We start from the raw sequence: 25,241 nt of genomic DNA, 5'->3' as shown, positions 1-25,241 counted from the left end.
CATCAAACGCTGTGTGATTAAGGCTATGAGGGATAGAAAGTTCAGCCAGTAGTGACAAGCAATGAAGACGTTTTATTCTTTCATATAAGTCTGGAGGGAGGCAGGTCTAAAGTCCGCTCTGTGGCTTAGTATCATCATCAGGGACTCAGGCTCTTTTTAAATCATTCTTCTCTGCGTGTTCATTTTCATCCCAGTGGTGGCCACCTCATGGTCCTAAGATGGCTGCTGCAGTGCCATGCATCATGATTTCCACAGAAGCAGGAAATGGGGGCCAGGAGAAGATGCAGTGAAGGGGTTTTGTTGTCTTATTCCTGGAGTGGCTCTCTCCTTTATCAACGAAGGCCACAGAGGTGCCCAGCAGCCTTTTTTCTACGCCACGTTTGTCAGAATCAGGTTGCGTGGTCACCGCTCCCTACGGGAAAGGCTTGGAAAGGAAGCATTTGGCAAAAGGGGATGGACTTGCAGTGATAGTGTTACCTTGCACAGAACTGGGCTTCTGTCAGCAAGGAGGTCAAGAGCTGCCAAGTAGGTCACGTGGTGCTTGGCCTACCACCCTCCGGCTCTGCATCTATTCCCTTATTCTAGAAAGTCAGTACCACTGGCCCCCCAAGAGCTTTTGAGAGCAGCAGTAACTTGCCCAAGTGGTGGCAGGTTGTGCCAGGGGACGCTGGGAGAGCAAGAATTCATCACTAAGTTATTAAAACAGGCAAATCCTATAAAGATGATAATTCTTGCTAACAACTCTGAGATGTCTTTCCAGTCTTGAGCCTTTGAAGTACAGTTTTCTGCCTCAGGAAGAGGCGGAGCTCTGGGAGAGACCTGTTCCTACTTATTAAACTCTTTATTTAGCTCAAATTGGGTCCTGGATGGTAAAGGTTCAAGTTCTCACTTTGTGGGTAATTTAATAATATAAAAGCTAGTAAAATGAGCAAACCGGGATATCTGTAAAATCCTGAATCAGAATGACTCCAAAATAAAACAAACTCGCCTCCTATCAGCAGAGAATCGTTTATTCCAGGAGAAACCGGGATAACAGGGACTGGAGATAGGTAGGCATGAGATAAATATGAGTAGAGGAGCGCATGGGTTGAGGTTGATGCAGGGGGAGTGCGTGTGTACATCTAGGGTAGAAGGTAAGTATTTTTGCTCTTATGGGAACTGACTTTCTGTTTTACTTGTGTGTCAAATAAACACAGTTGAATCAAACTGTACTAGCTAATGTTTGGAAGGATTCTGTATTATTTGAAAGAATAAAGAAAAGCACAATATAAAGAGAAGTTGAAATAACCGCACTGGGGAAACTGCCCAGGGCTGACGTGACTGCCTGAGGTCTGCAGCGGGTAGTGGACATGTAGGCGTCCCAGATTGTCACAGTGCCAGTCTGGTCTTCGGCTTGGGGGCCGGTATTTTCCATACACGTCAAACCTCTTCCCTGCCAGGATGCTGAACGTGTTTCTGAAGGACTCCAGAAAAACAGCACAGCTGGATTCAGGTACCGCTTCACTATGTGCCTTTCTCATCAACTTGACAGTAGTGAATGTGCTAAATGTCTTGATAGAGGAGGTCATATTTGGGAATATTCTTGGGATCAATAGGACTTTGGACAATAAGTTTTCCCCTCATTGCTCCTCGATAAATTACTTCAATCAAATCTATGAAGTCTTGTTTGGTTTTGAAACTTCCCACAAACTTAGTGTGATCTGGAGACCTAAATAGCATAGAAGAGAAACAACCTTGTTCAGAACTCTTCATAATCACTCATAAGACCTTCAGGATAAAATAAAGAGCAGCTCTGTTACTTTCTTCTTATTCTTCCGTTTTTCAGCTATAAATCTTTATTTTTTTAGACTTGTCCATTATTGCAAAATAAAATACAAAAGCAATAAAAAATTATACTGTTACCTTTCTTCTTGTCAGGGAGACTTTAGACACAAAGCTCGATGCTGTTTTTCCATTTGTGATTACAGAGCCTATCTGGTATCACTATAACCAGGGCCGTGGGAGAGCACGTAAGCTCTACCACGTGAAAAGCTTTCGCTCCAAAATCTATTTTAATCACTTCTCAACTCATCATGAAGTAGAATTCCTGGGTGTTGGTGTGGGCTTGGTTTGTGTTGTTGGTCAGATACTGTGCAAAGTCCGTTAGTCACCGTCTCCAAGTGCTAGTCAGTTCTAGTCATTTATACTTTTGAGCGGTAGGTATGACTTTTTTTTTTTTTTTTTTACTATTTCAAATATCAAATATGTTTACTGTAGAAATTGTTTAGGAAAAAAAATTACCAGTGAGGCCAGAGGCCACATTTTGGTATATAATTTTTCTATCCTCTGTGTGTGTGTGCATTTCTCTTTTCACAATTGAGTCGTATCACACAAACTACCTTGTAATGAGCTTTTTTCAACTAATATACAACAAATTTCTTTCAAAATCATTAAACATGCATCTCTAATATATTAAATTAATATCTAGTATTATTTTGTGAACATCTATATTCTAAGTATTTTGCTTTCTAAATAATGGTGGGATGAATGAGCATCTATATATTCACTTTTGGCCACTTTTATGATGATTTTCCTTCAGATAAATTCCTGGAAATGCTGTTCCTGGGTTAAAAATTTTACATAGTTTTAAGGTGGTAAGTAGTATCATAAATCACCCTCTGAAAAGGTTCACCAAATTAATACATGTGTCAACTGTATTCTGGGAGAATAAATAGCTTCAAAACACTTAAAACAGATAATATTTAACACTTTCAAATAATGACAAAGCAGACACAGATCTAGACAAGTGGACCCCTCGATAGCAGTAAGAAATATTACTACGGAGACATTCAAAACAAATATTCAGTACTGGGATGCTGACTGGATAAAGTGGAGGGCATTAAAGATCGCATGTTACTTATTCTTGACAGACTTTGTTGAAGAAAGACTTCAAAATTCTCTAAGTGGCAGAAGACAGGAAATGTGGCAAAGAGAAAAGCATGACAATTTGCTGAAGGAATACTTTCACAGGTGCAGCCTACAGGTTCCACAAGTTTGAGAGCAATGACGCGTTTTGCTTCAAGTAAAATCCCCGGGAGACTTCTGAAAAGCGGCTCTATATTCCCCACGCTGCAGGACGCTGGGGTGCTCCCCAGGCCGCACTTCTCTGTCACACTTGGGTAGCAAATCAAAATTTGCCATTCATGCTGGAGACGCTCTCATTTTGCACCAGAGTTTCACAGACAAAATTAGAGAGGGCATCAGTTGAGGAAATAATACCAATATAAGACTCACACAGCCTCCATTACGTGCAAATAAGATAGTTACTCAAACTGCCTAGATAAAAGAAACTTTTAAGACTGGGATAACTTGTCAATCGAACTTACCCATAATCCACTTTCATATGCTGCCCATTGAAGAAAAACACCGTAGATGGAATATAACTGATATCAAAATAGTGTGTATAAACTGGAGTTTGGTCCACATCTACCAGATATATAGCAGCCATTTTACTCAAGTCAGAAGAGGTCTTAGAAAGCTGCAAATAAAGAGACAGATGTAGGTTACAGCATGAGAAGCAGTTAATGTTTCTTCTGTGAACCTTTTTACTAGAACAGTGTTTGTTCTGGGCCAAATTCCTGGGCCAACAACCTAGCCTGTTTTGAGTTTCACATTAGACACAGTGTAACCTTACCATTCAGAGTCTGAATCACTGTTGGCAGGGTCATAAGAGGGCCTCGGGTAAGTTGTGTGAATATATATATTTTTTCCTAGTTTTGATTGTAAGAAGTTTTAATAAACATTTTATGGGTTTATAAAATTCATGCTCATTTATATAAAAACCGAAACAACTCAGAAATACGTACTACACTTAAATTCCTCCAAATTTATGAAATCTCATAAATGATAATTATAAAAAAATAGCAAACACATGGCACTTACTATGTGCTAAATGTTCTAAGTGCTTTATACTTGTTAGCTCATTTAATCCTTACAGCATTCCTGTGAGGTATGCATTACTGTAGTCACCATTTCCTAGACCAGGAAACCGAGGCACAGGGAAGTCACCTGCCCCTGGTCACACAGCTAGTCAGCAGTAAGGATGGGATTTGAACTCAGACAGCCTGGCTTCAGAGTCGACATTCTTGACCTCTTTGATATTCCCTCCTCCTCGCTACAGCAGAGGGTACAACGTGCTGACCCCCCCGCCCCAAGCCCCCAGGGTTAACACATCACACACTCATTTATAACCACAGTAATGGAGAGTCTTACACTGGACCCACACTGTGGGTGGCAGCAACAGAAATGGTGGGTGAAGTCTTAGTCCTGGGTAAGTCTCTCTCCATAATAAACAGAGACAAGGATGAGCTCCCTCTGTCCCATACTCCCCTCCCTACTCATCAGTATGAAGATGCTTTGTGAAATCAGAGATTATCATCAGGCACACACTGGAGGCAGCACACTAGAAAAGGATATTTGCAGGCAGAGAAAACAAAGTTCAAATTTCAGCTCTGCAACTTAGTGGTTCTGTGCCTGTGGGAAGTCACCTGACCTCCCTGGCACTCACCTCCCCTCTTGGGAACAGTAATTGTAATTATCCCCCTGTTGTGAGCACTGGATAAAATAATGTTCACAGATGTTTGTCAGTAAATTATGTTTCTGGTCTTCCATTGTCTTGTTGGTGAAACTGAGGTTTGACCGGTGCTAGCGGGGAAGGACATCCAGGACAGGTTCCGCACAATTGGAGATTTGTGGGTTCTGCTCAGGGAAGGCACACCACCAGCTCTGAGTGAAAGTGTGCTAACAAATGAACTACATCTCCGAGCCCTGACTGTTCCCTTTCATGTGCTTTGCAGATATTGAAGTGAGAATGTATAAAGTTTTAATAAAAATCATTTACTCAAAAAATTCACTTACAATATCATCTAGCTGCAGGCAGACGGGGTCCTCATCTCTGCCAAACCTGAGAACCAACACCTTCTCTGCGGTAGTTTTTATCACCTGGTCTACTTCTTTTTTGCTACTCAGCTTGGGTAATAGGAAGCTCATCTTGAAATAATCAAAATATCAATCCTCAGTGTCAGCCTGAAATAAAGTTGCAATGTTTAAAGACAGATTAAGCGCCTGAGTCCTAATTAAATTTTTTTTCAGTTTTTTCTTATATAAACATTGATTTTATTTTTTTTAACTTTTTTTTATTGAGTTATAATCATTTTACAATTTTTAAAAAATTTTTGGAGTAGGTGTCATGTGTACCTTTTTTTCCAGAGGAAAAAAGATTTCACACAACACAGTATCGAAAAAGTAAAAGAAACACTAAATGCACAAACTGGTGGCAAGTAAGATCATGGGTTTAAAAGAAACAATATAGAAAGGTACACTGTGAAAAGTCTCTCTCCATCTCCCCTCAACTGGCCTAGTTCCCACTGCTCTGCAAGTGGTTACCAGGCAACTACTTTCATTACTTCCCATGTATCTTCCAGAGTTCTGTTATGCATTTACACACAAAAAACCAAAAAAAACACGTTCCTATGTTTTCTCCCTGTTTTACCCAAAAGAGTGTATCCCATCAGTCAGTGTTCCAGCAGGGAAGAGAAGACGTCCTCAAATTTGGCAATTTGAAGACTTTCATTAAGGCAGGGTGTAGGGAAACTGCAGGGTGTGGTGCAGTACCCTGGGGCTAGTAACAGTGGGCATTGTTCTCACTCCTAGGCTGGCAGGAGCCACGGGAGGGAGGTGTTACCAGAACTGTGTGGCTGAGATTGCTGGACAGAGGGGGCTGCTCTATAGGAGGTTGGCTTGCTGTTCAGCGATGCAGTCACTCTCCTCTCTCTCTCTGGTCCCCTCCCAATGTTCCCACTGGCTGACTCCAACTGGACCGAAGAGGGCAGGGGAGCTGGGGAGGCAGGCAAGCCTCCTGGTCCCAGGAGCGGTCCAGAGCAATCTAGAGCAGGAGGAAGAGTGAATCTGGAGGGGCAAACGACAGATGCCCAGCACACACAATTTACCCACTCTTCTGCACATTGCACGTTACCTAACACACGAAGATCTTCTCATATCTCTATATAGAAAACTTAACACTTTTTTTGTCACAGAGACATCCTATTTCATACATGTACCATACTTTTTAAAGTCTTTTATTGACAGACACTTGCATTATCGAGCCCTGACTTAAAGTTTCTTGGTGTATGTCTTACGACGTGTACCTCATCACATGGCAAACAAATTAAGAATGTGTCAAAACCACACACACACACACGAAACAAATCCTAAAATACTGAGCTAGAAGGAGACCCTCAATCTCCAACTAGTTTGCTTATAGTTACACTTCTAGCTACAAGAACAAGGACTAGAATCCACACTGCCAAATTTCTAGTCCAGCATTCCTTCTATTGCAATAAACCCTATTTTTATAATTGAGGAACTTTTTGATCAAGGAATTTTATTTTTGATCATCCACGAGAGACTCCACTGAGATACTTTACATTTTGAATTCAGTTCCAAAGTTGTCTAACACTATGAAAAGGAAGATTTCCTTCTCTCTCTTTCCAACTCCCCCGTTTTCAGTGACAAATCACATTTTTAAGGTATGAATCCCTAAAAATTCATATAGTAAATGATACTGTCCCAATAATAGGTCATACTTTAAATAAGGAAGCTGACTGCCAGATGGGATTTCAACAAATATAGGTGGCAGAACAAATTACTGATGAAAGGAGAAGTCAAAGAGAAGACGAATCTGCCCCACCACTAGAACTCTGCAGCAACTTCTGCATGCTACTGATAAAGAGAAGAAAGTGAGGGGAGAGCAAAGCTGACAAGAGGGAGCGGGGAGGTGAGGGTGTGAGAGAGTGGGACTGGATTAATGTTGAAAAGAGGAGAAGGAAACTGCGACTACACCTAAGAAAACGCCTATAGGAAAGGATATCAACAGAGGATTCACAAAAGAACAAGTACTATTGGACAAACATATTTGGAAAGTTCTGCTTTTCTAGTAAGCGAAGGAAGCAAATGAAAAGATATATTTTAAAAAGTCATTAAATTGGCAAAGATTAAACAATAATGGCAAGGTGTGAGTGAAGGGGCAGGCGTTCATAATCCCTGCTGCAATGCAGAGAAGCAAAATTTTTCTAGAAAGAACCCTGAAATACCCATTGACTAACGATTCAATTTCTGAGAATTCCTAGTAAATAATTAGACATGTACACAGAGAGTCATGTAAGAAGGATATTTGTCACGTTTACAGTGGCGAAAAACTGGAAAGAGCCTCAAAAGCCAACAGTAGGGGATTGGTGACAAAAGGATAGTACAGTCCTGCAATGTACTGTCACTATATACTATGCTAGAGATGTACAATTCAGATACTTGAAAAATTCTCATGATAAAACAAGTTATAACACGGGAGTATACAAAGTGTACAAAACCTAAGCATATGCATATGTACATATTCACACAGAAAAACAACTAGAAATGAATATTCCCAAACATCACCAAAGGTTATCTCGTCGTGTGAAGAGACGACTGACTGACTTACATTGGGGCAGGCGTCTTTATTTTTCCCAAATATCCGACATACGTATTTTTAATGATGCCTGTGATTGGGCTACTCCTGGCCCACAACTGCCAGGGAAAACGACACTTACTTTATTTGTTCAAATCCCTCCCTCTCTTCCACTTCACGGCTGTCGGCAACTCCGACGCTTTCTCCAAAAAGCCGAGACTAAGGCAAGTCCTTTTTTCCGCCGGAACCGCCTCGGCGACCCTAATCCGAAGTAACCCAGGGACTGTTGCCTAGCAACCGTCGGCCGACCATTAAAGGGGACGGAAACGGAAAAAGAAAATGCACAGGCGCAGTGATGAACGCGCGGTCGACCCCGCTCAACAGTCCAATAAGCAGAAGAGGCTATTTTAGTGACCGCCCACCTGCACCGGCTCTACCGGAAGCCTTAGGGTCACTTCCGCCCTTATTAAACCTGACGGATCTCTTTCCTTCCTCCTCTCATCTCTCGAATAGAGGCGGGGCCTGGCGTCTTAGGCTAAGCGTGATTGGTCGGAAGGAGACCCGGAAGTGTCTCTGATTAGAGTCCCAGGGGACGACAGACTAGCCTTGCGAGCCTGGTCGCGTTCCGTCCCACACTAGGAACAGGCGGTTTCCGGGCTGCTCTCGATGGTATCTTCGGACGGATAGAAGGGGCCGCGCAAAGTATTAAGGGACAACAATGGCGGCTTTGAAGGTGAGGATTTTGGCTCTCTGAGGCGGTCTGAGCAAGCAGTGGCGGCGCCAGTACCCCAGTATCAGGGACAAAAGGTCCCGAGAGTCGGGCTTGGTGAGGTGAGTGTCCCTTCTTCTTTTCCGACCTTTCCTTCGCCAATCGTGGCAGCTCCAGGCGGCGGATATCGGTCCCTCGCTCAGGTTCAAGCCGGGTTTGTAAAGTCTTGTCCCTGTCACCCAAGTTGCTTTACACACCGTAGGGATGCTGCACAGGTCCTGCCTGCCCCAGCCTTTTTCCTTGCTCAGCTTAGATCTTGGGCGGCCTCACTGAGGTTCTGGATGCTGCCTGGTGGGGGGGTAGTCACCCCGCTTCCTTCCTTAGACCTCCCCATTAGCCCACTCCCAGACGGGCACCAAGCCCAGCAGGGCTTCTTTTGTCTTTTTCTTCTCTATCACAGTAGTGTCTCTATCAGGCCGTATCTTCTCCTAGAATGTTAACTTCAAGAAGGTCGCGATATTTGTCTGTTTTGTTCTCTATCTCTAATGCCCAGAACAGCGATTGGCTCACAGAAGGTGCTCAGTGAACGATTGCTGAATAGGTATATCCTGTTTCTTTTTTCGTTATTTTTCTCTGCCTCTTGTGGCTTCTTTGCCATTAATCCTTCTTCACAATCCAGCATTTAACTCCTTGTTTGTTCCTAGCTGCTAGTTGTCCCATCATATTCCTTTTCTGTGTTACTGGTATCTTTCCTTACTGTCTCTAGAAATTTTTGGCTCCCTGTCTCCTTTAATCAGTTTAAACTCATTCATTCATTTATTCTTCAAATATTTATTTTGCTAGGTACTGGGCATAGCAGTCAACAAGACAGACACTATTCTCTCTCTTGCATAGAATGACATTCTAAGGTTATATTTCCTAATTCAGACTACTGCTGAGCAAAGCCTGTGTATCTTATCTTGTTTAGATTTCCTCTCATGAGTACAGATGTCGCCATAGGTAGCTTTCCCTTTTCTCTTCAACCTGATGGCATTTTTCAAAATGCAACTCTTTTTTCTGGGTCCATACTATGTGTTCAATCTTTTTGGCAATGTTCTTCTATGGAGCTGTGCATGTTAATTAGAGCTGGGTGAAACATTCTAGATTCTATTGATACTCTACACCATTGACAGTTCTTTGCTTCACTGACTTGTTGGAATGAGGGAAATTATTCAGGTAGTCGGAATCAGATATGTTTATGAATAGATGGTGTACAGTGGGAGGCAAAGAGGAATTTGTTACAAGGTAGTGCCAGGAAATCTTATAGTCACCTAAATACTTTTCAGAAATACCATTTCCTAGCCTGGTGTTTCTCATCAATATTTTTCGTGAACATGAATTGTTATTAAACAGATTTTGACTGCTGTGAGGTAATTCTTTTCTATAAAACACAACTGGTCCCCAAAATCCATTAAAGTATGGATGGTAGTCTTACATGTCAGCGTCTCTGCTCTGCTGTGTCTGTAGTTTAAAGGAAGGGAGAAGAGGAAGAATTTGTGTAAAAACAATGGTGAGGAGCTCAATCAGGCTATAGGAGCATAGCAGATGAAATAATGTAACAATGATATTTTGTAACTGTGTAACTTTACAGCCTATTTTCACATACACTTTCTTGTTTGATTCTCATAGTAACCCCGTAGATTAGAGCAAAAAGTATTTCCATTTTGCAGATACAGAAATTATGCCTAAGCCACAATTAAGTTTCTTGCTTACAATCATACCGGTAGAAAATGTCAAGAGCCTGGGTTCTAGTTGAGGTTTCTGATTTCAAACCTAGCAGTGTTTTCCCTGTGCTCCCTCTGTAGATGCTGTCATTCTCTAGTAAGTGTCCCTTAATGGGGTCTCTTCTTGCTTGGATGATACTGTCTTGGATCCTGGTGTGTGTGTGTGTGTGTGTGTATGTTTATGTGTATATGTGTATCCCTGATGTGTGTTGGGGTGGGTGTAGGAAGATCTTTCGAAATTGTCAATGATTTGATGGCCAGGTCTTGGCAAGAGGTAACTAAAGGAATTCTGGTCTTGATGGGGAGGTCAACCCCCCCAAGTATACCTATAACTACAGTTACTCTGGCATTTGCAGAGCCAAGCCTTTTCCCTTCTTATGTCTAATATCAGATGGTTTGTTTTCCTTCCACAGAAGTCCCAGAGCCTGTCATGGAGGACAGCAGTGAGGATGCCTCAATCCATCGATTAGAAGGCACTGATGTGGACTCTCAGGTTGGCGGTCTTATTTGTAAGACCAAAAGTGCTGCTAGTGAGCAGCATGTCTTCAAGGCCCCTGCTCCCCGCCCTTCATTGCTGGGACTGGACTTGTTGGCTTCCCTGAAAAGGAGGGAGAGAGAGGAGAAGGATGATGGGGAGGACAAGAAGAAGTCCAGAATCTCTTCCTACAAGGACTGGGAAGAGAGCAGGGATGACCAGAGGGATGCTGAGGAGGAGGGCAGTGACCAGGCTGGCCGAAGCAGCCGAAAAGACAGGTAAAGGCCTTAGGGTGGGTTGCCCCGAAGGGAATGAAAATGGAGGCCAGAAAATAACATCCCATGTTTATCTCTCAGTTTTCTTGTTGGACATTTAGGACTTTATGATATTACTATAACTCTGTAACGTTGAGAGTAGCTAGGAAATGGTATTTTCTTCAGATTTGGGGGAACATTCAAAGGTGACCAAAGAGTAAATGATGGAGGTTAGAAATGCTTATGGTTGTCACCACTTGCAAGCCTGCTGTACCAGGGAGATAAAGTGGAAAAGGTCAGGTTGCTTGTTTGGCACAACCAAAGGTTTGGGGCAGGTTTTTCATCCATGGAAGAGCCTTTTACCCACTGCCCTTCCTGTTTCAGACATTATCGATCTGCTCGGGTAGAGACCCCATCCCATCCTGGTGGTGTGAGTGAAGAGTTTTGGGAGCGCAGTCGGCAGAGGGAGCGGGAGAGGCGGGAACATGGTGTCTATGCCTCGTCCAAAGAAGAAAAGGATCGGAAGAAGGAGAGGTCTCGGGATCGAGACTATGACCGCAAAAGAGACAGAGGTAAACTGCTCAGCATGGTTCCTTGTGCCTGTTAAGCATCTGAATGAACATGTCAGCCTCTTTCCCACTGTGGGAGTTTTTGTAACACCCATTAATTTTGGAGCTCTATTTGCATACTGTCAGTCTGGTTGTTTTTGACCTTGTTTGGTATTGGGATTAGCAAGCAGTTGAAGAAAAGTGCTGTTACTTGCAAAATAGCTGCCTTGCTTGAGTATATAGTCCTCGTTTTATTGAGAAAATTGGCGATAAAAGTGATAATGGGTAATATGTTTGAGAAACCAGAGTTGACAATAGTGCTGGCGAGAAGGAAAGGACAGTGCTGTGGAGCAAAGTTAGACATAAATGAAATCCAATGCTGGCTTTCCTCAGTATTAGTTTAAGTCCTATAGCTTATAGGTTTGTAACTATTAAACTGCTATTCACTATAGACTTGTAATTATTCTTGTTTGAATTCTTGCAGGAAATAACTGTTACTGTGAGTTTGACACTTTCTAGCCAGTAACTAATTTTTGCCCTTGAAAGAATGGGGAGATGTGAGTTTCAGGAGCCCCTGGATCGCATTAGAGCAGTGAGGTTGCACCTGTGAGTGAGTGGGGAGGCCTGTCCTTTCTCTAAGGTGAAGATGGGTGGAAGTTAGGATGGGACATGTGTTTTCTGAGCTCTGCCTGACTCTTAACAGATGAGCGGGATAGAAGCAGGCACAGCAGCAGATCGGAGCGGGATGGAGGGTCAGAGCGCAGCAGCAGAAGAAGTGAACCTGAGAGCCCACGACACCGGCCAAAAGGTGGGCCAAACTGCTTGTGGCGGTCTGTGAGGGTCACAAGTGTGAGAGGCAGGGTGAGGGGCTCCCATCCTCATGGGATCGGGTGAGAATTCCTGATTCCACCATGAACTTCTTGGAATACTTGGTTCTGAGTCAGTTGATTCATTTGGGAAGGCTGTGGACTTCTCTGTCAAGATGGAAATGCTCCCTCAACATGATTGGCCAGTTTGCTGAATGGGCAGTTTCCCAAATGACAGAAAAAAATAGGGAGCCGGTGGGGGCAGAAGAAGGATTTATTATAAAGAAATATGTATATTCAAGAGAGAGATGTTTGCAGAGATAAATGGGATATTCCTTAAAATGTTGTTATAAACACAGATGAAAACTGGACCATTAAAATTTGTATATCTTTAAAAGCTGTCAAAACTACCTTATCCATTACAAAGAGGTGCAAAGTTTATAAATAGTGAAAGAAAGAAACTTGGGAAACTGACTTTCACCTAATGGTTATTGAGCCATGTCTTAGTGAGATTAGATGTCTCCTGTGGGTGTGTCTTTTGTGGCCCCAGATGCAGCCACCCCTTCACGGTCTACCTGGGAGGAGGAGGACAGTGGCTATGGCTCTTCAAGGCGCTCGCAGTGGGAATCGCCCTCCCCAACGCCTTCCTATCGGGATTCTGAGCGGAATCATCGGGTGTCCAGTCGAGATAGGGACAGGTGATGTTCTGAGTGGAGCAGCCCAGGTTCCCTGGATGGGTGACACAGGGTGGGTGTGGTTTGGGCCGGGAGGCCAGATGGTGGCTAGGGAACAGGTCTCTGCTTAGCAATGTTTAGTGAGACTGGTTGTACTGTTTCCCAGGTCTGTGAGGAGCAGGTACTCAGATGACACACCTCTGCCAACCCCATCCTACAAATACAATGAGTGGGCTGATGACAGAAGGCACCTGGGGTCCACCCCACGTCTGTCCAGGGGCCGAGGTAAGGCAGGGTGGAGGTAGGAGGCAGGAAAGTGGGGGAGATAATTCTAGTGGGGCTGAGCACAGCTGTGCTGGGGCTGTGTGGCTCAGCAGGTCTGCTGAGGCCACTGGAGTGAGCTGAGGCCGTGCAGACAGACCCACTACGTGTTCTCCCTCAGGAAGACGTGAGGATGGCGAAGAAGGAATTTCATTTGACACAGAGGAGGAACGGCAGCAATGGGAGGATGACCAGAGGGTAAAAACTACATCTCAGAGGAACTGAATGGGGGGGTGGTGGCCATCTGTGGGTGAGTGGGTGACAGGGCTGTCAAAGCACCAGGGCCACGAATGACACTCTAGTGGATGGGACAGTCTCAGGGTGGCTGAGCCACGTTCAGTCATGAAGCTCTGGAATCTGTTTCTGGAGGCGCAGCCTATGTGGGGAAACTTCTCACCTGACGCAGGTCAGACCTACCATTTTTAGTTGTGTGCTGGTGCCACCGTGTGGTACATCTAAGAAGTGCTGTCACAGTGGGCTGCCCTGTGAACCCTGCTTCTCCAGGTGGCTCATCTTCCCGCAGGTTGGCCTCTTCTGCACCTGTCACCAGGGTTGCTCCACTGCCCAGTGACTTCTTACCAAACATCTCCTTCCCTTCTGGCCACGTCTTGCACATAAACTTGACCTGGCGCTTGTTCTCATTGCTGTGTCCCTCACGCTGCAGCAAGCTGACCGGGACTGGTACATGATGGATGAGGGGTATGATGAGTTCCACAACCCCCTGGCCTACTCCTCCGAGGACTACGTGAGGAGGCGGGAGCAGCACCTGCATAAACAGAAGCAGAAGCGCATTTCGGCTCAGCGGAGACAGATCAATGAGGTGAGGCCGCCCACAGTAGTCGGAGCACATTCAGCTGGTGAAGCGGCAAGTCACATGCACCGCCGACAGCACAGCCTGTCTCCCTGTCGCTGAAGTAACAGAGGTCAAGACACCTCTGGAGGTAGAGGGGTGGGCCATGAGCCCTTAATAGCTTAAAAAAACCCAACCCAGATCATAACTTCTCTCTTTTGCAGTCCTTCCTGGAGAGGTGCTGTTGATAGGAAGTCGGAGGGTGGGACCTGGCTCTGTGGTCTGTGTCCTTTGTGTCTCTGAGTCGGGGTGGGGGCAGTCACCATCTGTGTGTTGATGTAGAGGTTCTGACTTACATATAAAGGGCTGTCCTTTGGAAAAAGTACCACAGGTGACTTGGAATCAGCGACTCCTCTGTCTACGGAGCCGCAGGTGGAGAGGCCTGTGACGTCTCTGTGGCCCCCGTAGCCCTTCTGTCAGGACCTGATACGTGGTCTTGCTGGGACCTTTCAGGACGACCTCGTGGCTGCAGTCTGAGTGTGGCCTCCTGTTGTGTCCTCACAGGATAACGAGCGCTGGGAGACCAACCGCATGCTCACCAGCGGGGTGGTCCATCGGCTGGAGGTGGACGAGGACTTTGAGGAGGATAGTGCAGCCAAGGTGCATCTCATGGTGCACAACCTGGTCCCTCCCTTTCTGGACGGGCGCATTGTCTTCACCAAGCAGGTGAGGTTCCTTTGTGGTCTGGGCGAGGAGAGCTCAGAGAGACCTAAAGTGGAAAAAGAAAGAAAGAAAAAGGAAAAGAGGAGAAAAGGCCCATCTCAACAGGGTAGCAGCCCCTCATTTACTAGGGCCGGTCTGAGTGGACCTTCTTGCTGAGTTTGATGATCAGTGGGGAAGTTCTTTTTTCCCTCAACCTCTTGCAGCCAGAGCCTGTGATTCCAGTCAAAGATGCCACTTCTGACCTGGCCATCATTGCTCGGAAAGGCAGTCAAACAGTGCGGAAGCACAGGGAACAAAAGGAACGCAAAAAGGTTGGTTTCTTGTCCTCTGGGGCCACGGAGTCTCTGTGTGTGTTTGTTTTTTTTCCTTTCTTCTTCTTTGTAAAGATTGTTTCACCTCACAGGTAGGGTTCTTTTTGACAGTTAGAGGACACTCAGAGAGCAAGAATCAGCCCTCGGGGCAGGGATTTGCATTCCTCCCCCAGGGCCTCAGTTAAGGCAGCCAGGGGCCTGGTGTCTTGGAGCTTGGAGCCCGAGGCAGAACACTGGAAGGCCCAGCTCGTCAATGCTGCTGCCGTGAGGGAAGGTCCCTCCTGCCAGATGAAGTCTTTTGCCCGATGGGATTGATTTTCCATTGACTGCAGTCAAGTGTCACAGGATAGAGCTGACTGATTTTTCTTGTCTTTTTCAGGCTCAGCACAAACACTGGGAACTGGCTGGAACCAAATTGGGAGATATAATGGGCGTCAAAAAAGAGGAAGAGCCGGATAAAGCTCTGACCGAAGATGGTAAAGTGGACTATAGGTAGGAGTCTTGCCAGCACTTGTGCTGAAATTGCCCGAGGTTGTTCTGTACAAGGTAATGACTTGTGGATTTCAGCTCCTCTTCTGGCTGAACTCTTTCAGGGCAGAGGATTTGCCCATTTGCTAATCTAACTCCTCTGAGCTGTATGCAGCTGTCTGGGGGTGATGAGTAGGTTGTGGATGACGGATTCTCTGACAGCAGTCTGGTCCCTTAGGCCAGAAAAGATGAGCAGCACCTCAGATTGCCTGGCAGCTCTTGCATCTCAAAGATGTATTGCATATTTGAAGCAGTTCTCACTTTTGGGTGTCAGAAGAAAGGCAGTATCCCAGTCAGGAAGGAAGATGCAGGAAACTGCGCAGGATGCTGAGAGGCTGCTGTGTGTTCTCAGGACAGAACAGAAGTTTGCAGACCACATGAAGAAAAAGAGTGAAGCCAGCAGTGAATTTGCAAAGAAGAAGTCGATTCTGGAGCAGAGGCAGTACCTGCCGATCTTTGCGGTGCAGCAGGAGCTGCTCACGATCATCAGGTGACTCCGTCCGCCCTGGGCCGGGATTCCAGTGTTGAGTTGGGGGTCCTGTGTGTCCTTTCTCCTGTGTGCACGCTGTAGCTCCTTTTCTTTTGGGCATTATATCTGATGGAGCAGGGGAAGGATTTTTTCCCTGACCTGGGTGCCCTGGGCTACTCTGCATGAAGTAAGCAAGACGGCATTGTTTCGTTTTAGCTCACTTGTTTAAACCTTACTGTCTTCTAGACTTTTCCAGGGTGTTTCAGTGTAAGACTGTTTTCCCAGGGAAACCCTCCTCTCTAAGCAAGCAGGCTCCTTGGATAGCTAGAGGTGGGGATAGGAGGTGGCCTCCCACTTGGGCTGATTCACCCGTTGTCTTCTCTCTCTTGCAGAGATAACAGCATCGTGATCGTGGTTGGGGAGACAGGGAGTGGTAAGACCACTCAGCTGACCCAGTACTTGCATGAAGATGGTTACACGGACTATGGGATGATTGGGTGCACCCAGCCCCGCCGTGTGGCTGCCATGTCAGTAGCCAAGAGAGTCAGTGAAGAGATGGGGGGAAACCTTGGCGAGGAGGTGAGTGGGCAGGAGGGCCGAGCTTTGTAGTTACTACCCGGTGGCTTCCTTTATCTGAGCTGATCTGTTGAGACTTGGGCCCAGCTCGGGGTGTGCTGGTGGTGAGCTGGTGTCCAGAGCTTCTGAGCCTTTTCCCTGGCCTCCAGGTGGGTTATGCCATCCGCTTCGAAGACTGTACCTCAGAAAACACCTTGATCAAGTACATGACTGACGGGATCCTGCTGCGAGAGTCCCTCCGGGAGGCGGACCTGGATCACTACAGTGCCATCATCATGGACGAGGCCCATGAGCGCTCCCTCAACACTGACGTGCTCTTTGGGCTGCTTCGGGAGGTGAGGGCTGTGGGTCCACCCCTCTGTGCCTGTGGGGCTTGGACCAGTGCGCTGCTTGGAGGCTCTCTGGGCACACTGGGGTCTAGCCTGGAGAAGCCGAGGGGGACTCTGACCTGCCAGAGCTTCCTCTGAGGCCCCTGGCTGTGGGGTTCAGACCCAGTGTTTTGCGCTTTACTCTGTTCCTGCTCAGCTCAGTGACTCATGGTTCTCCTGGCTGCGGCTCTGTGGATTCAGTCTACAGAGTTGTTACGAATCTAATGATCCAGTTTGTCAGCTTTTGCTTCTGTTTCATTTGGAAGTGACGCTGATGAGACTAGAGGGCGGAAGTCATGGGTCCCAAGCCTATGGGGAAACCTCTTACCGACCTCTTCTCTTAGGTGGTGGCTCGGCGCTCAGACCTAAAGCTCATTGTCACATCGGCCACTATGGATGCAGAAAAATTTGCTTCCTTTTTTGGGAATGTCCCCATCTTCCATATCCCTGGTCGTACCTTCCCTGTTGACATCCTCTTCAGCAAGGTACTGAGGCCCTTCTTTTGAACCTGACCCTGACCTCTGATGAGGAGCCAGTTTGGGGCTGTGGGGTGGGGTACTGAGTTGGAAAAGGTTTTGTGGTAATGGTGGGAACCTGCAGCTCCAGTGCTCAGGGGGGAAGGACTACTTCTGGGGAGGTTTTGTTTTATTGTTTCTTTGGAGCGGAAGTGTGGGGCCCAGGGAGGGCAGTCAGGCCCATTTATAGGTGCAGCAGTCTGAGTTCGCCGGCGCTAGTCCCAGAGCAGGGGCTGGGCTGCAGGTTCACAGAGGGGTGCCTGGCCTGCCTTCGCCTCGACACTCTCTTCTGATGGTGTTCCTGGCTGGTTTGCAGACCCCGCAGGAGGATTATGTGGAGGCCGCAGTGAAGCAGTCCCTGCAGGTGCACCTTTCAGGGGCCCCCGGGGACATCCTTATCTTCATGCCTGGCCAAGAGGACATTGAGGTGCGTGTCTCGGTCACGACTGTGAAGAATGGGTGTATCCTTTGTGTGAGAGTTAGGGGCCGTGCTGTCTCACGGCTCCTCTCTGTGCCCTCAGGTGACCTCAGACCAAATCGTGGAGCATCTGGAAGAACTGGAGAACGCGCCCGCCCTGGCCGTGCTGCCTATCTACTCTCAGCTGCCTTCTGACCTCCAGGCCAAAATCTTTCAGAAGGTGCGACAGCAAGAATGTCTGTTTTGGGCCCCTGCTCTGGGATCCCCCTGAATTCCCCCAAAGGAGGGCAAGAGAAGGGAGGGTGTTACTTTTCCACAGGAGTGGGGTGTGTTCTTCTCCCTGTGGGGGTCTTTCCTTTACCCAAGGGCCTACAGCCTTCCCTCCCTGCACATCCTGTCTGGCTCCAGGCTCCAGATGGTGTTCGGAAGTGTATCGTTGCCACCAACATTGCTGAGACATCTCTGACTGTTGACGGCATCATGTTTGTTATCGACTCTGGTTATTGTAAACTAAAGGTAAGAAGAGGTACAGGCACTGGGGCTCTGGGCCTTCACCCAGAGGTAGCTCATCCAAGGGGGTGGGAAGGCAGGCCCTGGGTCCTTGGCCCTTGAATGAGCATTGCTTATGGAAGTGATGGGATGTTTCAGAGCCTAATGTTTATTGAGTGCTGACTTTGCCATGAGCTTGATTCATTTAATCCTTGTGATAACTTGAGGTAGACAGTTTAAATAATGCAATAGAGGTCATGGAGCTGGTGTTCACAGGGAAATTTCTTGTGGTTCCTGGTTCCAAAAGATGGCTGCTTGCATTGTTAAGACACTTCCCTTTGTAATGTGTAGCAACCAGGGTTTGTCTCTGTCTCAAGGCTGCTTCCCTTTCTCCCCTCAGTCCTTAATCAGGTGCTTGTTGCTGCCTCCTAGGTCTTCAACCCCAGGATTGGCATGGATGCTCTGCAGATCTACCCTATCAGCCAGGCCAACGCTAACCAGAGGTCAGGGCGAGCCGGCAGGACGGGCCCAGGTCAGTGTTTCAGGTAGGAGCCCTGTGCTAGCCTGCTTTCCAGGGTGGAGCCCAGGCTGGGGCAGACAGGTTTGGAGTATGATCCAGCAGAGGGATGCTGCCCCTAGCGCTGGTCCTGAGGCTGGCAGCCAACAGCGGGGCTGCCACTTGTTAGTCCTCTCATCACATGCTGCTGAGTGGAAGAAGTCACCTTTCCAGGCAGCCCTGAGGTCTGAGCCACCTGAGCCACCTTTGCAGCCCCCGTGTTGAATGTACCTGCAGCGGAAGACCGGTAATTACAGTATGCCTCCTCTCAGGATGAATTTGAACAAATCATACCGTTGTTCTTTTTTACCTCTCCCTCCAATTATTATCTCTCGTTTTTGTTCTGATTTTTAAAAATAATATATTCACTATAGATATTCAGAAAATACAGAAAAATATGAAGAAACAAACCCCAGCCATAATTCTAGTCCCAGGCTCACTGGTTCCAGAAATGAAGCTGTTACGTAGGAGACCAGCAGAAGGGTGAACTGGCAGAACTGTTTTGAATAGGTGGAAATTCGTGATTCGAAGGGAGAGGTGGGGGGAGAAATGAAGACTTCTCCTTACCTGTGGCTTTTACCTGCACTGGCTGTTCTGGGTGCACGTGCCCAGCGCTGGTTCCCGTGCAGGCAGCTGGGTGTGTTCAGGGCGCTCAGCCAGGCAGCACGGTGGAAGGTGCGGCAGGACTGGGTCTTCTCCCCGGCAGGCTCTACACTCAGAGTGCCTACAAGAACGAGCTCCTGACCACCACGGTGCCTGAGATCCAGCGGACCAACCTGGCCAACGTGGTGCTCCTGCTCAAATCCCTGGGGGTGCAGGACCTGCTGCAGTTCCACTTCATGGACCCGCCCCCAGAGGACAACATGCTCAACTCCATGTATCAGCTCTGGATCCTCGGGGCCCTGGACAACACAGGTGCTGCGGGCCTGGGAGCCGGGCAGGGCCTCGTGGGCTCTGGCGCCTGGGTTCTCCCTCTTACCACGCCGTATCTGTTGACCGTCTGGGTTTGTTCCTCTCTTCCAGGTGGCCTGACCTCGACTGGGCGTCTGATGGTGGAGTTTCCGCTGGACCCAGCCCTGTCCAAGATGCTCATTGTGTCCTGTGACATGGGCTGCAGCTCCGAGATCCTGCTCATTGTCTCCATGCTCTCGGTCCCAGCCATCTTCTACCGGCCCAAGGTGGGAGACGCTGTCCAGCTCCTCTCTTCCCAGAGGCCTGGGAGGGAAATGGGCTCCAGAAAGGTCGAGAGAGGGGAGTAGACCCTCTCTGTGTATTATTAGGATGGAATGGAGGAGCAGGAATCAAAGTTTTCAAAGAGTGATTTTGCTGTTTCATGTTAAGCAGGTTGGGGTAGGGGAAGGGGTGGGCTAGCTCTGTGGTTCTCAGGGAGTGTTCTGGAAATTTGCAAGAGCATTTTTTTTCTAGTATGGTTGTGCCTGAGTCCTCATGTTGCAGAATAAATATTTTTGTTATACATGAGTTTATTTTCCTTATATCGTCAAGGCACTGTATTGATGTGTTTTGGGTTGCGTGTGTGGGTAGGTGATAGTGTGAGAACCTCCAGGCTCTTCTCAGTGGGCCTGGATTTCCGTGTGCTTAGAGTAAAGGTCCTTTTACCTTCCTAGGGCCGAGAGGAGGAGAGTGATCAAATCCGGGAGAAGTTTGCAGTCCCTGAGAGTGACCATCTGACCTACCTGAATGTCTACCTTCAGTGGAAGAACAATAATTACTCTACCATCTGGTGTAACGATCATTTCATTCATGCCAAGGCCATGCGGAAGGTGGGGGCAGTGGCCCAGAGAAGCAGGATGTTGGTAAGAGGGGTGGGAGGCAGGGGAAGAAGGGCTCCCTTCTTGCCTGCTTGTGTCCTGCTCTAGGTCCGGGAGGTGCGGGCTCAGCTCAAGGACATCATGGTGCAGCAGCGGATGAGCCTGGCCTCGTGTGGCACCGACTGGGACATTGTCAGGAAGTGTATCTGTGCTGCCTATTTCCACCAGGCAGCCAAGCTCAAGGTGAGCCCAGAGGAGCGTGGAGGAACTATGGCCTCTTCCTGGCCTGACACTTTGTACGAGGGCAGGTTTCTTCCTTTCTCATTGTACAGTCCTACAGATCTGGGCTTCCCCCTCAAAGCCTGTGTCAAGACAGTGTTGAGGGGTCGGGTAGCTGCCCAGATGCACAATGTTTTGCTGCTGTGGCTACCTGTTTGGTCTCTTCCCTAGGGAATCGGGGAGTATGTGAATATCCGGACAGGCATGCCCTGCCACCTGCACCCCACCAGCTCCCTCTTTGGAATGGGCTACACCCCAGACTACATAGTCTATCACGAGTTGGTCATGACCACCAAGGTGAGTCTTTTCCAAGGGAGCTTGCACAACATAGGCCCGCCTGGCTGGGCCAGGCCTTCGTGACCCTTCGCTGCCTTCTGGGATGGGCTTTGAGCTTGGGAGGCTTGAGGCCACATGCGTTGCTTTGAGGGGAGTTGAGCTTGGTTCTCAGTTGGCGGTTTGGGGAAGGTTGTACAGAGTCAACCTCTGGATTACAGCGGCCTCGGCGGTGACAGCAGGATTGTGTCCTGCTTGCTGCCTGGGACAAGCAGCTCCTTTTGGTGGCGGTAGAAGGGTTTTATAAGGGGCTGGGTCTTCTCTCTTGGACACTAGGGGGCTTTTTCTGAAGCATGGAGGAACTTGGATGGGAGAAGAGATTAGAATTCCAGTTTCTGGGGCTCTCCTTGCCTTTTTAGCCTCCCAGGGCTGGGGGTAGGGCCCTTCCCACACAGCTCCTATTTGGGGAATGGCTCTGGGAGGGACAGCTCAAAGCACTGGTCCTGTGACCACTGCTCTGTGGCCCTTCTGCCTGCAGGAGTACATGCAGTGTGTGACTGCTGTGGATGGAGAGTGGCTGGCAGAGCTGGGCCCCATGTTCTACAGCGTGAAACAGGCAGGAAAGTCTCGGCAGGTAAGGATCCTGCACTTCTCCGTGGAGGGCCTGTTTGCCTCTGGGATCCATTTCCTTGTCAGCCTGGTATTAAGGACACATCATCATCTGACTCCCCCTCATTTCTCTCTCAATCATAAAGGCTGTGATCCTGGCAGGCTGGTCTGTGTGATTTCCCCCCATCCACTCCAGTTATTTGATCTGTACCTTAAAAAGAAAATTGTGGAAAAATCCAGATATTCATAGAAGTAGAAAAAGAATATAATGAGCCATAAATTCCTCAGCTAGCCTCCATAATTACCTACATTCTATCAGTCTTGTTTCTCTCATTCCCACCCTCCTCCATACACATCAGGGTTTTTTTGGAATATTTTTAAGCATATCTCAGACATTGTGTTTTTTCACCCATAAATTCTTAAAAACGTGTCTTTAAAATGACTTTAAAAAAATAAAATGTAACTTCCATGCTGATACCACTCAATGGAATTAATCCTTAAAGTTGCTTGAGTCTCTAGTCCGTATTCAGATTTCCCTTTTTAGCTCAAAGATAATTTTTTATAATTGATTTGCTTGAATTAGGATCTGGACATTGAAATTTCTCATTGTATATATTAAGTCTTCTCTTCTAGAACAAGCTCTGCCCCTACTCTTTTTTTATGGCTTTTATTAATTGAAGAAAGCAGCTCATTTATCTTGTAGAATGTTCCATGTTCTGTTTTGGGGCTGACTGCTTCCTCAAGGTGTTGTTTAACTTGTGCCACTATCCCGTGTATTTTCTGTAAGCTAGTAATTAATATACAGTCTTGGTTAGATTCAGGTTCAGCTGTTTTGGGTAAGGGTGCATGAGTGCTGTGAACTTCCTTTTAGATCCTGTCAGGAGGCACATAAAGTCTGGTGGTTCCACTTTTGATGACTCTAAGATTGCTCAGTGGTTCCCCCTGACCCCTCCATTACCAGTTCTCTCCCAACTCCTCGGTCTCCTGATGCTCTTGGTGTCCATTGGGGGCCATTGCCTGGATTCATTGTGTAGGTTGCAGACTGTTGCTTCCCCCTCTTCTCAGCATAGTCCTCCCTGCACTGGGCCTGCACACGCCTTCCTATGTCCGTTCTCTCCAGCCGCAAGTCATGTCTTCCCTATTTCCTATACTTCCTGGCACGGTTGTGAACTTGCTAAGAGCATATAAGCACTTACTGAATTGAGTGGAGGGCTGAAGGATGGCAGGGTTAGGACTGAGTTGTCCAATATTCATCCTGAGTCAGTGAGAAAAACAGGCCTCGGCCCTGGTGCTGGGGCAGGGAGCTGCATGTCCCTGCCTCTGGGAGCTGGTGCAGTCTATACAGCACCTGGCTTGCAGCAGGGAGATGGGTGCAGATCCAGGCTCCTCACTCGCTGGTCCCCAGTGACCCTGGTACCTCTCTGTTTTCTAGGAGAACCGCCGACGGGCCAAAGAGGAAGCATCTGCCATGGAGGAGGAGATGGCTCTGGCCGAGGAGCAGCTGCGGGCCCGGCGGCAGGAGCAGGAAAAGCGCAGCCCCCTGGGCAGTGTCAGGTGAGCTGGGGCCTTGGGACTCTGGCTGGGATGGAGCCCACCTGCTGGATGGACCAGGCTCTGAGGCAGGGTCATGATTTAAGAGAAGTTAAATGTGCAGAGGTGAATTGGTGACTGGTCGACTGGTTGCATGTGGAGATGGGAGGACTTCCGGACACACTTTCAAGGGTCAGTGATAACAGCTGCAACTCCTGGTCACTGTCTGTACAGGAGGTGGGCTAGAGCAGCAGAATAGGTCCCACAGCTTTCTCGACAGGCTAGGGCTTGGAAACCAAAGTGGAGTGGTACAGAGAGCCTTGGGCTCCTGCGTCTGTGCTGGTGCCTGGAGTTAGGTCAGACTGCACAGGTGAAGGGCACAGCCCTCTGTAAGACTGCCTTCACCCCAGTCACCACCTGCAAGTTGGGTACCCAAGGTCACCCTAACTTCTGACCAACTCATTACATGGGTTCCCATGGGCTTTCTCAGTTTTGATGATTTGCTAGAATACCCCGCAGAACTCAGGAAAGTACTATACTTAGGATTGCAGCTTTTTTTTTTTTTTTTAAATAGCAAAAGGACACAATCAGAATCAGCCAAATGGAGAGATGCATAAAGTGAGGTCTGGGAGGGTCCCATATGTGGAGCTTCCTTTGTCCTCAGGGCCACATTACCCTCCTGGCACATTGATGTGTGACAGTACACAGAATATTGCCACCAGGGAAGCTCACTTGAGCTTTGGTGCCCAGAGTTTTACTGGGGTTTCATTTCATAGGCATGTGGATTGAATCAGCACCCCTGTGTTGACTTAGTCTCCAGCTGCTTTTCCCTCTCCAGAGGCTGGGCCGATAGCACAAGGCTCGAAGCACAGCCCTCTAGTCACATGGTTGGTTTTTCTGGCCTGGGCAGCCACCATCCTGATTCAATCTCATTTGCATTAACTATCAGATGTGGTTTGAGGGGCCCACCATGAATAACTGAGACACTCTAGTCCCTTGGGAAATTCCAAGGGTTTAGAGATTACCTCCAGGAATTGGGGACAAAGGCCAGCCAGTGTCTTTATTACACAGCTGGAGTGGTGCCCTGGTGAGATGGATGGAAGGCTACCTCCATAGCTCACCTAGGAGATATGAAAAGAGGTTTTTAAAAAAGAGTCCATCTTATGACATGCCTTAGTGGATATCAGAAAGAGGTGATACCTTATTCTGCTCTAATCACAAATGGGGAAGGCAAGGGGGTGGAGGTGTGCTGGGGGAGAAGACCCTTCAGCCCCAGAGTCTGCTCACACAAAGTTAGAAACAGCAAGGCCTCAGGCTCCTCGTCCTACTGTGTATCCTGGTTGGAGTGAGTAGCAGTGTGATTCCTAACTCCTCTTCTGTGTTTCCAGGTCCACAAAGATCTACACTCCAGGTCGGAAAGAGCAAGGGGAACCCATGACCCCTCGCCGCACACCAGCCCGCTTTGGGCTCTGAGCTGAGGCTGTCCCTGCAGAGGTGGGGAGCCAGGTGTTGAGTCCCGAGCCGCGTGGCTGGAGCGCCCAGGCCTGCCAACAGAACCCTTCTGTCTGTGTGCTCTTATCTGTGTACATCATGGCTCTGGGCAACCTGCTGAGGCCAGGCTCTGCCACAGAGGAAGGAGGAGTTCCTTGGTGCAGGTGTCAGGCCGCAGAGCGGCTGTCAGGACCACGAGAGGTGGCCGGACCCACCGCATCCAAATAAACTCCCTGGGACACTTGGTGTATAAATGACACAGCCATGACTGTCTTTTAAAATTCTTGTGTAAAGCAGCACGATAGACCTAGACCTGTAATTTGGTTATAATTCGGGATTTGGAAATAAATTTATTGTTTGTAAAATGTTATTGCATTTCTGACTGTTCCCTTCCCCTCACTGCCCTAAATCACACAGTAGAGGACAGGCAGAACCTGGCCTGACTTTCCTCGGATGGATCCTCTTAGAACCTTAGCTTGCCCTTATTTCTGTTCTCCAGGAGGCAGTGCCTCTTAGA

The 25,241-nt window shown here is 47.7% G+C and overlaps 3 protein-coding genes across 9 annotated transcripts in view; 1 reads left to right on the top strand and 2 right to left on the bottom strand.

Annotated features, from left to right (window-relative positions):
- Positions 1 to 992: 992 nt before the first annotated feature.
- TXNL4B (thioredoxin like 4B) lies at positions 993 to 13,536 on the bottom strand. Of its 6 annotated transcripts, XM_072967652.1 has the most exons (5): positions 7,623 to 7,919; positions 5,723 to 5,923; positions 4,897 to 5,064; positions 3,366 to 3,517; positions 993 to 1,708 (listed from the first exon to the last, which is right to left on the bottom strand). In XM_072967652.1, exons 3-5 carry the CDS (start codon positions 5,026 to 5,028, stop codon positions 1,543 to 1,545), a joined length of 450 nt encoding a protein of 149 aa, XP_072823753.1. In that variant the 5' UTR covers positions 5,029 to 5,064; positions 5,723 to 5,923; positions 7,623 to 7,919; the 3' UTR covers positions 993 to 1,542. The 6 variants fall into 6 exon arrangements, with proteins under 6 accessions (XP_072823753.1, XP_072823754.1, XP_006199777.1 ...); XM_072967653.1 differs by lacking the exons at positions 5,723 to 5,923; positions 7,623 to 7,919 and adding an exon at positions 13,448 to 13,536; XM_006199715.4 differs by lacking the exon at positions 5,723 to 5,923 and having other exon boundaries at positions 7,623 to 7,916.
- DHX38 (DEAH-box helicase 38) lies at positions 8,128 to 25,089 on the top strand. The gene is made up of 27 exons (XM_015235527.3): positions 8,128 to 8,311; positions 10,366 to 10,705; positions 11,066 to 11,253; positions 11,933 to 12,037; positions 12,586 to 12,733; positions 12,876 to 12,994; positions 13,152 to 13,228; positions 13,695 to 13,850; positions 14,385 to 14,546; positions 14,747 to 14,854; positions 15,234 to 15,346; positions 15,735 to 15,872; positions 16,244 to 16,430; positions 16,577 to 16,762; positions 17,140 to 17,280; positions 17,627 to 17,737; positions 17,832 to 17,948; positions 18,137 to 18,244; positions 18,650 to 18,762; positions 19,480 to 19,688; positions 19,797 to 19,951; positions 20,399 to 20,554; positions 20,651 to 20,785; positions 20,993 to 21,118; positions 21,633 to 21,728; positions 23,136 to 23,257; positions 24,622 to 25,089. Exons 2-27 carry the CDS (start codon positions 10,383 to 10,385, stop codon positions 24,704 to 24,706), a joined length of 3,684 nt encoding a protein of 1,227 aa, XP_015091013.1. The 5' UTR covers positions 8,128 to 8,311; positions 10,366 to 10,382; the 3' UTR covers positions 24,707 to 25,089.
- The window catches only part of PMFBP1 (polyamine modulated factor 1 binding protein 1), a 58,058-nt gene continuing 45,108 nt past the window's right edge, over positions 12,292 to 25,241 (bottom strand). Inside the window, exons 22-23 of one of the 2 annotated variants that reach the window (XR_012075747.1) lie at positions 13,448 to 14,589; positions 12,292 to 12,764 (exon numbers count right to left, since the gene is read on the bottom strand). The gene's annotated coding sequence lies outside the window, so the exon portion shown is untranslated. Of the gene's footprint in view, positions 12,765 to 13,447; positions 14,590 to 19,793; positions 19,989 to 25,241 lie in introns of those variants that run through there. The other variant, XR_012075748.1, reaches the window with a different exon arrangement.

Source organism: Vicugna pacos, chromosome 9 (genome assembly GCF_048564905.1).
Source record: "Vicugna pacos chromosome 9, VicPac4, whole genome shotgun sequence".
NCBI classification, from domain to species: Eukaryota; Metazoa; Chordata; class Mammalia; order Artiodactyla; family Camelidae; genus Vicugna; species Vicugna pacos.
Note: the sequence above shows the minus strand (reverse complement) of the source record. Positions and strands in the feature narration are given on the sequence as shown.

Excerpts from the sequence above, each read along its gene's own strand:
- TXNL4B (XM_072967653.1), bottom strand. The coding sequence starts at position 5,028 with ATGAGCTTCCTATTACCCAAGCTGAGTAGCAAAAAAGAAGTAGACCAG. Across the intron at positions 3,518-4,896 it reads GCCTGCAGCTAGATGATATT|CTTTCTAAGACCTCTTCTGA; the intron begins GTAAGTGAATTT and ends CTTTATTTGCAG. Across the intron at positions 1,709-3,365 it reads CATATGAAAGTGGATTATGG|GTCTCCAGATCACACTAAGT; the intron begins GTAAGTTCGATT and ends TATGCTATTTAG.
- DHX38 (XM_015235527.3), top strand. The coding sequence starts at position 10,383 with ATGGAGGACAGCAGTGAGGATGCCTCAATCCATCGATTAGAAGGCACT. Across the intron at positions 18,245-18,649 it reads CTGGTTATTGTAAACTAAAG|GTCTTCAACCCCAGGATTGG; the intron begins GTAAGAAGAGGT and ends GCTGCCTCCTAG. Across the intron at positions 19,689-19,796 it reads CGGGGCCCTGGACAACACAG|GTGGCCTGACCTCGACTGGG; the intron begins GTGCTGCGGGCC and ends CCTCTCTTCCAG.